Source organism: Centroberyx gerrardi, chromosome 12 (assembly GCF_048128805.1).
Source record: "Centroberyx gerrardi isolate f3 chromosome 12, fCenGer3.hap1.cur.20231027, whole genome shotgun sequence".
Classification (NCBI taxonomy): Eukaryota; Metazoa; Chordata; class Actinopteri; order Beryciformes; family Berycidae; genus Centroberyx; species Centroberyx gerrardi.
Window position 1 is genome coordinate 24631011 of NC_136008.1, and position 16754 is coordinate 24647764.

Below are 16754 nucleotides of genomic sequence, written 5' to 3' on the forward strand. Positions count from 1 at the left end.
GTTGTTGGTTTACAGTTTTAGTGCCTTTTCACCATTTTGATGTGCTTTCATCTTTCTCTCTTTTTTCCAATAAGAGACCAGGAATAGACTCTGTCTCATTATTAATCTGAGTTGTGGTATTGAAGTAATGATGCTGCATTAATACACTGCAGATACACCCTAGTCCATTTAGCTTCCAGTAGATTGCTTAAAGGAGTAGTTCACCACAAAATAAAATTCAGTCATTATCTATTCACCCCCATGTGAGCTGAAACTCCCCCCCCATAGCCCCCATAGTTCCATCTCACTCTTCTCTCAAACTATTGAAGTTAAAGAGGCCATCTTTTCACAGCTCAAAAAAAAAGCATAAAATGTCCATCAAATTTCTCGTGCAGCGTAATCCAAGCGTTTTGTAGCCAAACAATGGCACTGTGGCTCCAAAAGTCCAATATTTACCTCATTATTTCCTATAATTTCCTCACTGACAATGCTCTGGTCGTGCGTGCCTGTTGGCACATTGTGGAACAAAGCATGTCACTGAGGAAAATATAGGAGATAATGAGGTAAATATTGGACTTTTGAGGCTTCCTGGTGGCTCAGTTGGCTAAGGCGGGTACCATGTAACCGCGGTGTCCCAGCTTTGAATCTGGCCTGGGACTTTTGTTGCGTGTCACCCCTCCCTCTCCCCTCCTTCCTGTCTCTCTCTACTGTACTCTTCCAGTAAAGTAGAAATACCATAAAAAAAAATCCATAAAAAATACTGGACTTCTGGGCCCATGGTGCAATCATTTGGCTACAGAACACTTGGATTATGCTGCCCAAGCTCTTTGGAGAAATATGAATAACATTTTATGTGTTTTTTTTGGAGCTGTAGAAAGATGAGCTTCAATAGTTAATTGGGAAGGCAGAGATGGAGCTACGGGTGCTAACTTGCTGTGTGTTTCATGGTCCCACAAACTTAAATGGAGTTTTGACTGACACGGGGATGAGTAAATAATGACAGAACCTTCCTTTGGGGGTGAAGTATTCCTTGAAGCGATAAAAAGGCTACATCATAGACCTGGTTAATTTAGCCATCTCTTTAAACTCTGTACTTAGGTGTGAATAAAAGGAGTTAATGGGAAGATTTGCTCAAGCAACAAGATTCAGAAACATTTCAGAGCCTACACCTTAATCCCATGGGCACTTGTTCTTGTTGGAATTTTTGGGACTAACCTGCACAGTTCACTGAGCAGTTACAATGAGTGCAGAATAGCTTCTTTGAAATAAGTTTTTTGCCACATTTCCCTTCTGTCTTCCCACTTCAGTCCTAGTACTGTATTTCCAGAGAAAACTCTCTTTTTATAATAACAGTATAATTCCTAGTCAACTGTAGAATTACTTGACCTTTCTAATTGCACTTTCACAAAAAAATTGTTGAATGTTGCAATTAATGAATATTCTTCTATGCGTAGAACATGTCACATGACTATAAAAAAAACTTTAGGCCTATATGTTTATGGAGAAGTTAAATGAAATAACTCACATTTCTGAATGATGGTCGTTCCTAACCAAAAGTGACTGTATGGTCAGGAAGTGTCAACAGTGTGGCTGCTCTAATTGAACAGTTGGTTGAGGTTAAGTCCCTTGTGAATGTGTCAGTGTCCACCGCATGCATTCTGTCTGTATCTCACCCGGTCATTGGCAGGAAGTGCTGCTCTTCATACTGGGATTCAGTCTTCGTAGTTTGTACTCTGCTGTGCAGTAGGCTACACTGTCTCGCAATACGACTAGGCTATGTACTTGATCTCAATTTGTTCATTGACTCTTAATATAATCAGGCTAAAATGTATCAAAGTAGAAATAGGTATCATGCTGCTAGATATTACTCCTTTTCCTCCATGTTCTTCCTGTAGCTTTGCTATATGCTCATTAAGACAGCCAGTTTTCTTTTGGTGAATCATACAGACTGTGCTGAGTGACACAGAGATTATCAACGCAGCCTAACTAGACTGTTTTTTAACAACAGTCTGAACTGAGCTCACTGAGACAGAGAAACACTGTGGATTTGCATGACTACTCTTTGCCTGGAGGAGCTTTTACTCCCTCTGATTATTACCCCATTTGTAATTTATAGTTTGAAAATAATAATGACTAGTCTGATAATTGAGACTTGTGTTTTCAGGCAGCTGTTCTTAAATGTGTTGGCTCAATCTTTATATTCTCCTGAACCAGCGTGTCCCTCCATTAGATTGAATGAAAAGCATACAGCCTGGTTTAGAGTTGGGAATGACTCAGTCCATCTCTCTCTGCCCGTGAACTTGAATGGAAAATTTTCAAACAATATTAAGGCCCAGAGATGACAGCTGTTGTCGTCATGTGTGCTGAGTAGTCTCCACATATGAACATATGTCTACCAACACATGGCCCAGTGTGCAGTTTATCTAGACCTCTGCTCTGCAGCAGTTGTTTGTTATTATTCCCATTTACCAACACACAGGACCTAATGTAATTATGCCTTGTGTTATTTCGGGTGCCAATAATGCCATCGAACCCTCACATATATCTTATATATTGGAAGACACTATTAGGGCTGACAGTCCATAGAGCTAGACAGGACCTCATCCAGCCTCTCAAACTTTTGTGTTTGTGTTCAACTACCTTTTTAACAGTAAGTAAGCCAGTACTTGTTGTCAAAAGTCTTACGGTTTGGCACAGTGAGCTAACTTTAGGCTGTTAACTCATTTACGCTCATTGAAAGGAATTCTCACAGGCAGTTTCATTACAACATTTCAAACCATGTTAAATTAATGACACCAGGAGACAAAAAAGACAAACTTAAGCTCAATGCGCCATTACTTTGACACTGTGACAATTCACTGACAACCAATCTGCTACTGTGAGGCTGCTCTGCTCATCAGCAGCCATCTGGATGTTGCAGCACTGAAAATATGGGACAAGGCAGGATTTACCTCATATCGTGTCTACAGAGTTATTTGCTGAGGGTTTGGGAAGATACACGCTATGACTAACTGCTCACCGACATCTATCCTACCATGACACCAATCTGCTGAGCAACCCCATGTATGTGTAAAATTCGGTGAAAATATCGCCGAAAATACAGGCAAGGGTTACCTCCTGAAGAAGTTTTTGGAACGCTCATCGCTAACTTCTCACTGACATGCAGTGGCCTACTGTGAGGCTGCTCCTCCCCACAGGCAGCCATCTGGAAGAGAAGGGGAGCGCGGAGGTATGCAGGGAGAGGAACATCTGGTCTTTTCTCAGTTTCCACTGACAGGACCTGTGATGGATGGGGCATTTACACCCAGCCAGGCCCAGATATGGACCTATACTTTTGGTTTTTATGGGCCTGCAAAACGGTCAGAGTTATTACACGCCTCTGGCTGGATTATTTGGCTGTTGTGCTTAATGATAGCCTCTCATATCCGAGATGGAGTCATACACATGAATCACATCATGATTTCATAATGGATGCACTGATGGGAGAAGGGAGAACATTAGTGATGCTACCACTTTGAGCCTTGGAGCCTATAGTACTTTTATAACATTATTGATAGCCTAAACCAACTACTATATACTGCGTTGATAATGGCTCGCTATGTGTCCATTATAGTGCAATACTATAAACGATATCAAGCTTAGCTGCAGCTCTTATGCTCTTTGTTGCCATTAATCCGCTCTAAAATTGCTGTAGTGACTCTCAATCGTAAATGGGTTTGCTATTTAGTCTTGAAGTGGGAATCTCCAGATAGGACCTGCTATACTATTAGTTTGGACATTATTATCGAGAAGCCATTGAGAACTTGGTATCCAGCTAGTTTAGCGTCCTCTGGTCCTTGCTGAACGAAGGTATGTATGGATGAAACAAATTGTTAACAGATGAATTGAGAAGTCCTCTGCTGTGACATCTGGCAAGCACTGATTAAAGCGATACAACTAAAACAAAAAGGCAACAGATCTCACCAGTGCAACATGGAAATATGCGGTATAGACAGAGTTCAGATGTTGGTTATAATAGCTTTGGTTTTAGATTAAGGATTAAGTCTATAGGTCTCACTCTATAGTTCCACTGATGCTTTTTAGCATTTGCTATTACTGTTGAATCTCGTTTAACTTGTATGAGGTCTCAAAAATGATTTATGCCTCTAAGCTCATGCAGATCCCTGCTTTTGCAGTATATGACCTGGGAATTATCTCTATCCACTGAGCCGACTGCTTACTGTGCTCAGTAGCACAACAATCTACATACCTTAACCAGCAAACAGTCTTAAGCAGGGATTCTTGACATGAATCCACATTTTGTATGAAAGAATCCATGTGATAAACATGAGGGATGAAGCTTATTACCTTGGCTAGTACTGCAAAAAATTATTCACTCCCTACCTTTTTCAGTATGCTGGATAAATAAATGAAGAGCTTCTTCAGCTACATAGCATTTACTTTTCTGTGACTCTTTTTCACTTGGTTGTTTCATGTAAAGCCTTATTTTGTGGGACCCAATGATTTTTAGCTGCTGCCATATCATGATTTACATTCTTGCAAATCTTGGTGTTAAGATGATATGTCTTGCTCATGCTCCAGCGCCTAGTAATGACTCACTAATTAGAATGACACCGATGACTCCATATCGTTGAGACACCACACCGGTAATTCCCCTTTTATCTGATTGATGGTGTAAATTATACTTCTTAATTATGAACAAAAAGGTTAAGGCAACACAGTTCAGATTGATGCCCACAAGGCACAGCGAGGCAAAATGTTATACTTTATATTGTGATGCCGTTGAGGGGGGCATACATGCATGTGGCTGTGCACTCCCATTACTCGATGTGCATGTCATGAAGCTGATATCCGTCTTGGCTGTGCGGTGACCCGTATAGGTGAGGTGGATCAGGTTAGGCTGCTGGGGTAGAGGAATGTAGGGTAGGCTGCCTCTGTGCTGAAGCTCCATGGGGATACAGTATACTATCAGACAGACAGACAGGAGAGACGCCTCAGGCATATAATGCCTATACACACACACACACACACACACACACACACACACACACACACACACACACACACACACGGAGATAGTATGAAAGTAGCCCCAGGCACACATGATGTGTGTATACACATTTTCACTCACCTGTACATCTTTGTAATATTTGCATTCTCATGCGAATACACCCACACATTCTTTCTCATACACGCACAGATTTGCATGCATGCTAGTATATAAAGCAGACACTCATAAATATACTATGCACACTAGCAATATTGAGGCTTACAAACCCAGTTTTATGCATGATCAGGCAACACACATGCACACTCTCTCTCTCTCTCTCTCTCTCTCTCTCTCTCTCTCTCTCTCTCTCTCTCTCTCTCTCTCTCTCTCTCTCACACTCACACTCACACACATACACATACACACACACACACACACACAATATTGACACCGAAGGAATTCCAAGCAGCTCCTTAATCCAAGCAAGTGCTGACTGAGGCTTAGATTGGAGGATGGTGGTGGAGGGATGGTGGGAGGTAGCGAGGAAGAAAGGAGAGATGTTGAGATGTGCAGGTGAGAGAGCAAGGGGTTTAAAGTTGGGTGGGGAGAAGGAGGGGAAGGGGGAGCGGTCAAGATCAAGGTCCATGATTTTCCCCGAAAGCAGTTGTGCTTTCCAGGTATGCCATTGTTAAAAAAGTTGACTCCTCTGTTTTGGCCTCTGCTACACTGAGGCCATTTGAATAAGCCTCGCCTGGTATTTGCTGTGCGCAGGCTAAGCATATTTCAGTGTTGTGAACAACCTAAATTCCAGGCACGACTTCTGGTTCTTTTAGGCCCCATTCTTGAGTTTGTGCTCCGCAACAAAGACAGTCAGTGGCAACCACAGTGTTCACTAATGACTTTTCGCATGCCTAGTGTCATGGTTACATTAGCACTTTGAAAAGCAGGCTCTCTGTGTTTTTATTGATTGTTGGTAATGTATGTTGCTGAGTATTTATCGACTCCTATTTGTTTGTGCTATTGATTGTTTGGATGTTGTAAATATTGTTGCAACAAATTTCAGATCAATTTGCAAGCATGAAAACCCCTCTCTGTCAACCCCCATTTTCATAATTTCTTTGTTTCTGGTCTTGTTTATGTTTTGTCTCCTCTGCAGCAATAGTAGTAATAGTAAGCTAAACCAAACCCACACACAGTTGGACTGTTGATTATCTGTTGTGCGACTCCTGACATCCTCAGTTGCCTTCTGTTGTTTTGCTGTAAACTACAAAGAGCCCTGGCCTCAAAGCAATGACATGGATGTGTGATGTGCAGCTTCACGCTGTGTTGAGTTGTGTAATGAATGTCGTGGACAGTCTGTTTCTAATGTCCTGTCCTCTCCTCTGCTGTCATCCTGTAGGTACGACTATAGAGAGATGCTGTACAACTCCACATTCTGTCTGGTGCCCCGAGGACGACGGCTAGGCTCCTTCCGCTTCTTGGAGGCCTTGCAGGTCAGTGATTCACATGGACGCTCATGCACATACGTGCACAAGCACACATATACACACTCAGAATGATGTTCATTATTCAATGGTCTCCTGGGTCCTAATTGATAGGCCTAATGGTTATTAAATCTGAATTAATTAGGGGCGTGATGGTGGCTCAGTTGGCTATGGTGCGTATCACATAACCGCAATGTCCTGGGTTTAAATCCAGCCTGTGACATTTGTTACATGTCATCCATCTCTCCCTCTCCAATATTTCCTGTCACTCTCTACTGTCAACTATCAAATAAAGCAAAGAAGCCAAAAATGTTGCTATTTTTATAATTAGAAGCAGAACTGCAGGCTCTTGTTTCCTGAAATTAGAATGGAATTAAGGTACAGGGCTTTTGCAACTTCAGTACTTTATTTGGCCAAAATCAAATTGTGATATTACGGCTATGTGGTGTCTGTGCTGATTCAGTGTCATAGATATTTTTAAGGATGGAATTACTGCAAGATTTTGACCAAATGCCCCACACAAATCCTTAAGATTCTGTTGAGAGTACCCTTTCGTTAGTCTTCATGAGCACCTACATCTTTAGAATAAAATAAGGTGGGTTTTGGAAACCTAGGATGGCAAACGAACTTAACTCAAGCTGAGCTAGTCCAAGAAATCTTGTAGTGTGTCAACCCAAAGGCTGTGGTCACCTCACCAAACAATAGGGCCATTAATCAGTGCTGGAGAATGGAAAAAGTGATGGACTGAGTTACTCTGAGTAGCTCTCTCAGCCCCCGCCAGTCATTTTGTAATTGTGCAGCCAGTGTTAATACAGCTGCCTCTGACTCAGTGTCTTCCCTGCTGCCTCTGCCATCTTTTCTCTCTTATCACCCTCTTCTTCTCCATTCCTCTATTCTCCTTTTTCCACTTCTTTTAGTTTTGTCCCTCTTTCTCCACCCTCCTGCCTCTCCTCTTTTCTTGTCTCTCTCCATCCATCATTTTTTGTGGTCATTCTCTTCTCTTCTCTTCTCTTCTCTTCTCTTCTCTTCTCTTCTCTTCTCTTCTCTTCTCTTCTCTTCTCTTCTCTTCTCTTCTCTCCTCTGCTCTGCTCTGCTCTGCTCTCCTCTCCCCTCCCTCGCCTCCCCTCTCATGGTTTGGATCATGCTCATACATATGCTGGGATGTGATGGAAGGACTGATCATGTGCAGTCACGCTGGTGCTTAAAAAAATTATCATGTTGACTGAATTATTGGTTAATTAATTAGTGCCAATTATAGTTTTTATAAATAATCTGTGTGGTGAATGTGCGTGCTGTTCACGGGAGCTTTATTTGCTTGGAGTGCTTTTGTGGTGTCGGCAGTTTCATCTTGGGGTGCCAAGATAACACTTTTGAAAAATTATTTAAAGTGGCTTCATAAAAATGAGTTCTGTCACTATTCACCAAAATGAATTGTATTCTAAAAATCATGTGAGAATATATTTTTTTTAATTACATTTCATTTAATTTGTTCAGTTTGTTCAAAAATTTGTGTGTTGATTAATGAGAGTTTAGGGCAGAGTAGGTGACAGTGGAGGTCTGCAGTAAGATTTTAGAATAATAAATTCCATGTGAGTATATTTTACATTTGATTCAGTGTCAATAATATATCAACTGATAAATATAATCTCTCTCTCTTTCTTTCTCTCTCTTTCTTTCTCTCTCTCTCTCTCTCTCTCTCTCTCTCTCTCTCTCTCTCTCTCATTCATATGGATGAATGGGGATTCTCACAATATACCTGCTAATTAAATTAATGTGATCCTGGCATTTGATCAATAATCCTAGATCATCATTTGCAAAATGGAGAAACTTGCTGCCCTTGGACTGTTAATTAGGCCATACCTTGACTCAGTGTTTGCTCAGTCAAGTCATGTCTACCCCCAAAGTATTAGGCTTAGCGGAACTGCTAGGAATTGCAGTCCCGCTTGTCATTGAAAACCCAAAGGAATAGAGTATTAAATCATCAAAATAGCCTACTTGTTTCCAGCGTGGTTCCCTAAAGGTCTTTTAGGTGTTGACAGCATCACGAGTGCCACATATAGCCTAAAAACACTGTCATATGTGCCATTATCATATTATAATTCAAAGGGTTTGCCTAAGTCCAAATCACCATAGGACTTGTGTGTGTTGTGTTTATGAAGAACCTGTCATCCAACTTGCAGGACACTCAGTGACTCATTTAAACAGCATTTAGGCACTGTCAGTTAGCATCAGTGTTAACAATGCCTTTCGGCCTTCACACAGTCTGGGCAGCTGTGTAAGTGTGTATGTGTGAGTGTGTATCCTCATGTACGTCATGCTTGCAGTTATGTATTTTAGTAAATGCATATATGAGAGGATGTGTGTATATATTTACAATTTAGGTTTTAGGTATTTAGCTGATGTTCGTATCCAGAGTGACTTGCAGTGAGTGCAACAGTGGAATACGTTTCAAATTCTGTCACCAAAAATTACAAGCAACCACAATCAAAGAGTGCAAAAGTTATGGCATTTAGTGTGACCATAGAATGAGTGTGTAAGCGTGCCAGGAGAAGAAACAGAGTAAGAGTTGAGGAGAGAGATGGAAGAGATATTTTTTAGAGCGAGTAGAGAGGGGAATCATTCAGTGTTTCCCAGGGCAGCTTGAGGTCCTCCTTAAAGAGTTTTCAGTCTGCGATGGAAGATGGGGAGTGACTCTGTTCTGACTGGAATGGGAAGATTGCTGCATCATTGGGGAGCAGGGGTGAGAAGAAAAGGCGAGACCAGGTGGAGCGATGACCAGGTCGGCACAGGGAAGGGAGAGCCGTGCAGGGATCCATGGGCACGGATCCACACACGGCCTTATGCAGGAGAACCAGGGCTTTGAATTCGATACGAGCGTGGCATGGGAGAATTTAGGGAGGTCGAAGACGAGGCGGGCTGCAGCGTTCTGCATGAGTCGGAGGGGCTGGAGGGAGTGTTTCAGGAGGCCGGCTGGGGAGAGTTGCAGTAGTCCAGACGGGAGATGACTAATGCTTGATCAGAGAGCTGGGCCGAGTCCCTGGTGAGGCGGGGTCGGCTGATTTGACAGATGTTGTAGAGCGCAAACCTGCAGGATTGAGTTGTGCAATACAGGTCTTGCGTGATAATCAGTAGGCTAGAGTCACATCAAGACTCTTGGTTATACACTTGTGTTTGTGAAATGTGGGGAGTTCACAGCAGTGAGTGTTATTAGTGAGCATTTGGACAAGTGTGTATTGTGTGTGTGTGTGTGTGTGTGTGTGTGTAATGTGGTGAGTTGACAGAGTAGTGAGCTCTAGGAGCCTGTGGTGGACTTGATTGCTCTGTGTGAGCAGATTGGCAGTGAAGGCATGGCAGGGTTTCAGCAGATTGCTGCCTTAGCTAATGACACTGAGGAGATTAGACCAGAACTGCTGCAACACTATGATGCAGGAGAGTGTTTGTGTGTGTGTGCGCATGTGTACCCAGGCCAATCAGTGAATGGTACCCAGCTTAACAGATTAGGGCCAGTCACTGCAGGCAGGACACCCTGACAGAGAGGACTGTGGCCAGCCACACTACTTGAGCATGCACGCCTGCCTACACACACACACACACACACACACACACATACCTGAGCCTCAAGCACAAGCGCGTACGTTCGGGCATACACGTGGCCAAGTGGCCAAATAGATTCACAAGCACATGCACGCACACACACGAGCATGGATACACACCTGGATGCATTTTTGTTAATCTGTCAGACGCACTGGTTCAGTGTTCAAGTGTGTTTTCAAGTGCATCCTTCTCTCCACTGAAAATAATGAAAAAGAAATCATTTGTATGAAGGCGCACAGCCTAGTCAGTGTGACAGTTAGTCATCAGCGTACTGCAGCTTTAGTTAATGGAAATATGTTGGAGGATGGGCTTGCCCCTATTGGTTGAATGGCCTGATTTGATTACTTGGGAAAAGGTCCTTATACAGGGACAGCATGAGTTTGCCAGCATAACCCATTCAGTCATATTTTTTCATGTTTCTCTTTTCAGTCTGTCCTCATTTTATTGCCTGTATGAAAAACAAATTATACTGTGTGAGTGATGCCTGCTTGTTTATTTTCAAAAAAATGCTTGAAGATGAAGGTCACAGGGGATGCACCGGCAAACAGATGGTGCTCTTATCCAGGGGCTCCACACCACTGATTTAACACATTTAATTATTTCTTGTAGCTGTCTGTAATTAGTGTTATTACATGATGGTGACTGTCATTAGCCTCACTGATACCACAGAGGAGAGTTCCTTAAATGTTTTATCTCTTCATTAACCAACCGTCATTTGTGTATTTTTGTATTTGTTTCTGTGCGTGTGTGTATGTGTGTGTGTCTTTGTCCTTGTGTGTGCCTCTGTGTGTGTGTCCCTCTTACAGGCAGCATGTGTACCAGTGATGCTGAGTAATGGCTGGGAGTTGCCCTTCTCGGAGATCATCAACTGGAATACTGCAGCTGTGATTGGGGATGAAAGGCTGCTACTGCAGGTAGGAATTTCATACAAACCTGGAGTTGGATTTGTTTGCAGAATGTACAGGCAGTTTTCACATATACGATATTGTGGACAACTTTGCTACATTGCCTTATATTTCAAGACAGAAGACTTAAAGGAAACATCCAAACTAAAATGCAATTAACCTGTGTAATCCCTATGGCCTCACTAGATAGTTCAGTCTTTGTGAACATGGACAACTGTCTCCTAAAGCCAGAGATATGATAGCCGAGACTGGCTTGATGCTGTCGTTAAGAGACAAATCTTGCAGTCGTTCGATGGACAGTGAATGGCAGACTGACTTTGTGGATAAAATGACAGTATCCAGGGTAATTCTACAAGAATACGTGTTTCTATTTCTGTTTCTGTTCTATCTGGGGTAAATATATGAACTCTTGTTCACCTCTGTCCCAGATCCCCTCCACAGTGCGCTCCATCCACCAGGATAAGATCCTGTCCCTCAGACAGCAGACCCAGCTCCTCTGGGAGGCCTACTTCAACTCTGTGGAGAGGATAGTACTAACCACACTGGAGGTACAGACAAACACAGACACACACACACACACACAGGTTCATACACACACATGCATGCATGCATGCATGCATGCATGCAAACAAGTATGCATACATGCAGACACCCACATAAGCATAAAGATGCACACATGACATAAATCCAATAATTTATGACTTTATTCCTTTGAAATCTCTCCATTGTCTTTGCACTGACTAACATACAAGTGCAGACTCTGTACTTGTTGTCATGATAACCACAATGAAACCACAGCAGACTAGATTGAAAACCGAGAGGGAAGATATAAAGTGTTAAACACCGCTGTAATGTTTGTGGGGCTGTCATTTTTTTTTTTTTTTTTGCTGTGGCTTGGCTATCAATCATGTCAGCGGTTTGTTCCTGTCAGAGTCCATTTATCTGTATTCTGCGCGGTGAGTACCAACCTATCATATTGCTCTTCGGCTAAAGTTACACACAGGCGAAGATGAGAGAGGGGAGCGATGTAGAGGGAGAAACAAAAAGATAAGTGGGGGGGAGGCAGAGAAAGAGAGAAGATGTGTAAGGTTAGCTGTAATTCTTGGCAAGCCAGATTCTTCACTGTATTCCATCTCATGCCAAGAAGTTGGATGGACATAGTGCATCCCAAAATTCACCAGCCACGTTCACTATTTTACCTTGATTTTTAGAATAGCATACGACCTCCAAATTATGGCTGGTTGCCTACCAGAGTGGCAGGCAGAGTGGATAAATTTACCAGCCACAGCTAAAATATACCATAATTTTGCTGGTAGCTGGTGTTCATTTTGTTGGTTGAATGTTTGAATGTAATTTCACCGGCAGATAATGGAAAGGCCATTAATACGGACGAAGTATGAAGTCAATTTTCTGCAGCCTGTAGTAAAAGTATTGCTGATTTTCAATCAGGCTACTCTTAAGCATTATTACATTTAGTGCTACTGACTACAGTTCACACCATTAGTCCCTATCCCTAGATAGTGTTACATAGGCTGGTCCCAGGGAAGAGGAAGTCAAGGGGCCGGAAGGCAGGGCTGGGGTTTCGCTCTCAACAGGGTAAAGTTACACCCCCAAGGAGCTGATCTTCGATCTGTTTACTCTCTCAATATCTTAACCTTGTTCTAAGAGAACGAAGAGTAGAAGACTGATTAGAGATTAGTGTTTTGGCTTCAACTTTACGTCATTAGCGAGCAACCATTAGCAAGGAATTCTAGATATCTCACTGTGGGCAAAGTAAAGTTACAATCCCAAGGTTTTTTCTCTCAATATCCTGAAATCCGTGCTTAGGGCTGACTTTACTCTATAGCTACCCTATACTGTAGCTAGTAATGCTTTATGACAACACTAAATATTGTATTACTTACTTACTATGTAAATTTAGGTCAGAATTATGAAATGACTAGGGCTAACTTAATCCTGGTTTACACAAAAACTGATTTGAAGTCAGTGTTCATTTCCATTCTGACTTACTGCAATACAGTGATTTAATTATGCAGAATGTACATCACATAAAAACAGATAATGGAACAATTAAAATGAAAACAATTAGGTTACACGTTGTTAAGGAGTCTGATGCTCATGAGTATGATGGCATTGCTTAACTGATTAGTCCTTGATTTATCAGTGACTGTTCATTCTGCTTCTGAAGCAGCCGGTCAATTCTTCCTCCCTTGTTTGGAGGGAAAAGTCGTGCTCAGTCTGGTGAGTCATCATGTCTCTGATGAGTCAAACAGCGGCCTGCTCATGCAGTGACTGCAGTTCATGGAGCTACAACAAATGTGCCATTGTGATTTCCCTTTTTCTTTTTTTTAACTCTATCCTTGGCTGCGTGCTGTTTCTTCCTGAAGCCCATCAATAGCACACTCAAGAGCAGGTTATACAGCAGGTTATACAGGTCAACCAGGTCTGCAGTAGGGAGCCCATTCCTTACCATTGTAGTAAGAAAGTGCAGCCGCTTTGGGGGCTTTTTCACCATCAAATTGGTTGTCCAAGTGGAAACCCAAGTTTTGCATTTGCCACCACAGGGGATCACCTGTCCATACCTGTCTAGTGGAGCACTTTTTTTAAATCCACCTATTCTTCTGACTTATTTCTAAGAAGTATGTTGCTCACTCTGTCTTGTTCGTCTAGTGGCCTTAATTCCCTTTCCATTGAGATGTAATTTTCAAGATCACACAGCTTATGTATACTAGTTTGTGCATTCATCTAAGGCAGTGTGCATGACTCTCTCTGGACTGTGCCTAGTCCCAGGCAGATTCAGTCTCACCAGTCCCATAGCTGGCTGGACCTAAGTCTTTGGGACAGGACAGATGTTTACAGTCTACCAAGCAACTGGCATCGTAACTAGTGAGTAGAAGCTGTTAACTTGGTGTGTACTGAGACAAGGTCATAAAAAAAACCTTCAACAACCAGTTAGGCTACTGGTTTTCTTCTTGGGAGTTCGACCTCAAGAGATCCTGCTTCATCTGTTTCAGCTGTCATCACCTACACTGCCAGTCTTAAGAGAAAACTGTGGGTGGTGTTATCAGGCCAAAAAAACCTTGATTAAGTCCTCTGCTACACTGTCCAGCTGAGTCACTGCTGCTGTAGTCCCACCACTTGTAGATACGTCTTCTTTGCTTGATAGATCAGTGTATGCAATGTCTCTGGCTTGCTTCCATTTCAGCTTTCCATTTGACAAAGGGTTTCTGCGGCCTTTTCATAGCCAACAAGAGTTGTTCCGTCATTCATGGTTAATCCTGGGGTTTGAAGTTATTTTCCTTTACACAGACGCACGTACATTCAGAGCCAAACAAAATAAAAGCTAATGGTTTTGAATTAAGGTTAACAGACTTTGTTAGGAGTCTTGTTTTTCAGCTCATAAAGCTTGTGAGCAGCCATAGTATTTGCCTCAGATTGGATGCAGACTTGCCTCGCATGATAAGACTCTCAGGGATTTGAATACACAACACCTAACCTAACACCTACCATAGCCACAGGCCATTGGCATTGTAAATTTTCATCTGTGATTTTTTCTCCTTTTCACAATATGGTAAAAAGTGTCTATCTTTGCACATTCTACTTACCAAAACGTCATGTTAGCATTGTTAGTATTCAGTGGGCAATGCAAGCTGCGAGCTAACAAGCTAATAACATAAAATAACAGGCTAAAATTCAAAATATAAGTGACGTGAATTGAATTGCGAAGTCAATTTGCTGCCCTTGAAGTTATCTTATATGAGAAGACACTGGGGACCTGTCAGCTTAATGCAAATCTTATTACACCCAGTCATTCGTAGCCTGCACTGCACTTGTTTACTTAAAGTGACTCTCATTGTTTCATTTGTCAATTTGAGATGTGTCAGAGGATCTTTGTCTGTGCTGGGTTTCCCAAAAGCATTATAGCACATTGTCGCACTTGTAGAAATCGTTTTTGTTTAATTATAAGGGAACTGATATAGAGAATTTCAGTGCAAAGCTGCTTTTGGAAAACAGAACAACTGCTGACATCTGACATTCTGATATCCCATTGCAGTAAGTGTAGCGCAATGAGATATCATAATCTGGGTTCTGGTTTCCCAAAAGCATCTAGGCAGTCTGTGATCCCATTGTTCAATTGAATTACTTTGGAACAAGGTGTGCTGAGAGCAATTGATTGGTACTTACTGTTTGAAATCGATTTTTTTTTACCACTTTACAGAAAACACTACTCCTGACAGAACATGAATCCTCTCCTCTCCTCTCCTCTTCTCTCTGTGCAGATCATCCAGGACCGGGTACTGCAGCACACCTCAAGGAGTAACCTCATGTGGAACAGTCTGCCTGGAGGTCTGTTCACCCTGCCTCAGTACTCCACATACCTGGGAGACTTCCCCTTCTACTACGCCAAGCTGGGTCAGTGGATTCTGCACACACACACACACACACAGACTAATATGTATGCACTTGCACGTATACACACACACACATAGAATCCTACGCTCACATGCACACACATACAGCTGAACTGTTTTTCCATGTCTGAAGTGAATGCTTATAAAAGCCACATTAACAACACACTCCGTGGTAAGGTTTGATAACCTGTGATTTTCATTCATGACACAACACTGGCACAGCTGGTCTGTGGCAGCTCTTCAGTGCTAGCAAGTCTAACGTGAATCACTGTGACATTGCCACGAGGTATTCAATTCATCTTTATTTATTCATAATTTGGCAAGGAGAAGCACGCCAATTAGTTCTGCCATGTTGCCATGTTGTATGTGTGCTTGGTTAATTGGCCAGATATGTGACTTGTTGTTGACATCGGGACTTTGTTGACTGGCGCCTTTTCCTCAACAAGCCTAATTAGACCTGAGCAGTTATACGCCAAGCAGCACACAGCTTGAAGTAAACAAGCACACACCAAGAGACGCACAGCTATCAAAGAGGTGCTTCTTATGCATGACTAGAATTGGTCTTCTAATTATGCTTTGGCTTAAAATCCAACCAAGCAGTTGTCATAGAAATTGTGGCAGTACAGAGAACTGACACTAGTAACACAACTGTACTGATGGTCGCTCGATAGAGTTTTATATATTGTATGATTTTGATGTTACTATCTAATCTGTTATCTGTTACTACCTATGTTATTCTGTCAATCTTCCCTTTTTCATGTTTGATTGATCATAATATTCTGGGTGTTAGAAACGGATATACACATCCAAATGTCTTGGCCAAAGAAAAAAAAAAACACCTTGATTAAAGGATGAAAATAGAAAAATACCTGCTTACTGGAATAATTCTCGCTTTTTAATATCTCACTTTATAGAACATAACTGTACCTTAGACTGTTCTGCCACTATACTGTCAAACCTTAAGTGTTTTCTGGACTATTTAATGAGGTGCAATTCCAGGTACTAAATGTGCTAAATGTATTAGGTGAGTGAAGTTGATTCAGGTCTCCCACATACTTGGAAAAATACTTGATTCTGATTGTCACTGTTGGTGTTTCCTGGCTGTTTTCCAGGTATCAAGCCATACCCCAAGTTCACGGCAATCATCCATGTGGTGACCCCACTGGTCTCCCAGTCCCAGCCAATCATCAAGCTGCTTGTGGCTGTGGCCAAATCCCAGTACTGTGCTCAGGTAATTCAGAACACACAAATACTGCTGTTAGTGCAGTCACCTTGTTGCTGCCAGTGCGTCTGATGTGTAACGTAAGCATGAAACTGGGTCTCCACGTGACGCTGTGCTGCAGTGGTTCTCATCCGTTTCAGCAAAGCCCCCCTTTTGCCATGGACAATT

The 16754-nt window shown here is 42.2% G+C and overlaps 1 protein-coding gene across 1 annotated transcript in view; it reads left to right on the top strand.

Moving 5' to 3' along the window:
- Positions 1-16754, top strand: part of LOC139931840 (exostosin-1a-like) — a 51838-nt gene that overhangs the window by 28242 nt on the left and 6842 nt on the right. The window contains exons 2-6 of the mRNA XM_071925454.2: positions 6369-6462; positions 10854-10961; positions 11381-11500; positions 15233-15365; positions 16477-16595. Coding sequence (XP_071781555.1) covers positions 6369-6462; positions 10854-10961; positions 11381-11500; positions 15233-15365; positions 16477-16595 — 574 coding nt within the window. The remainder of the gene's footprint in view (positions 1-6368; positions 6463-10853; positions 10962-11380; positions 11501-15232; positions 15366-16476; positions 16596-16754) is intronic.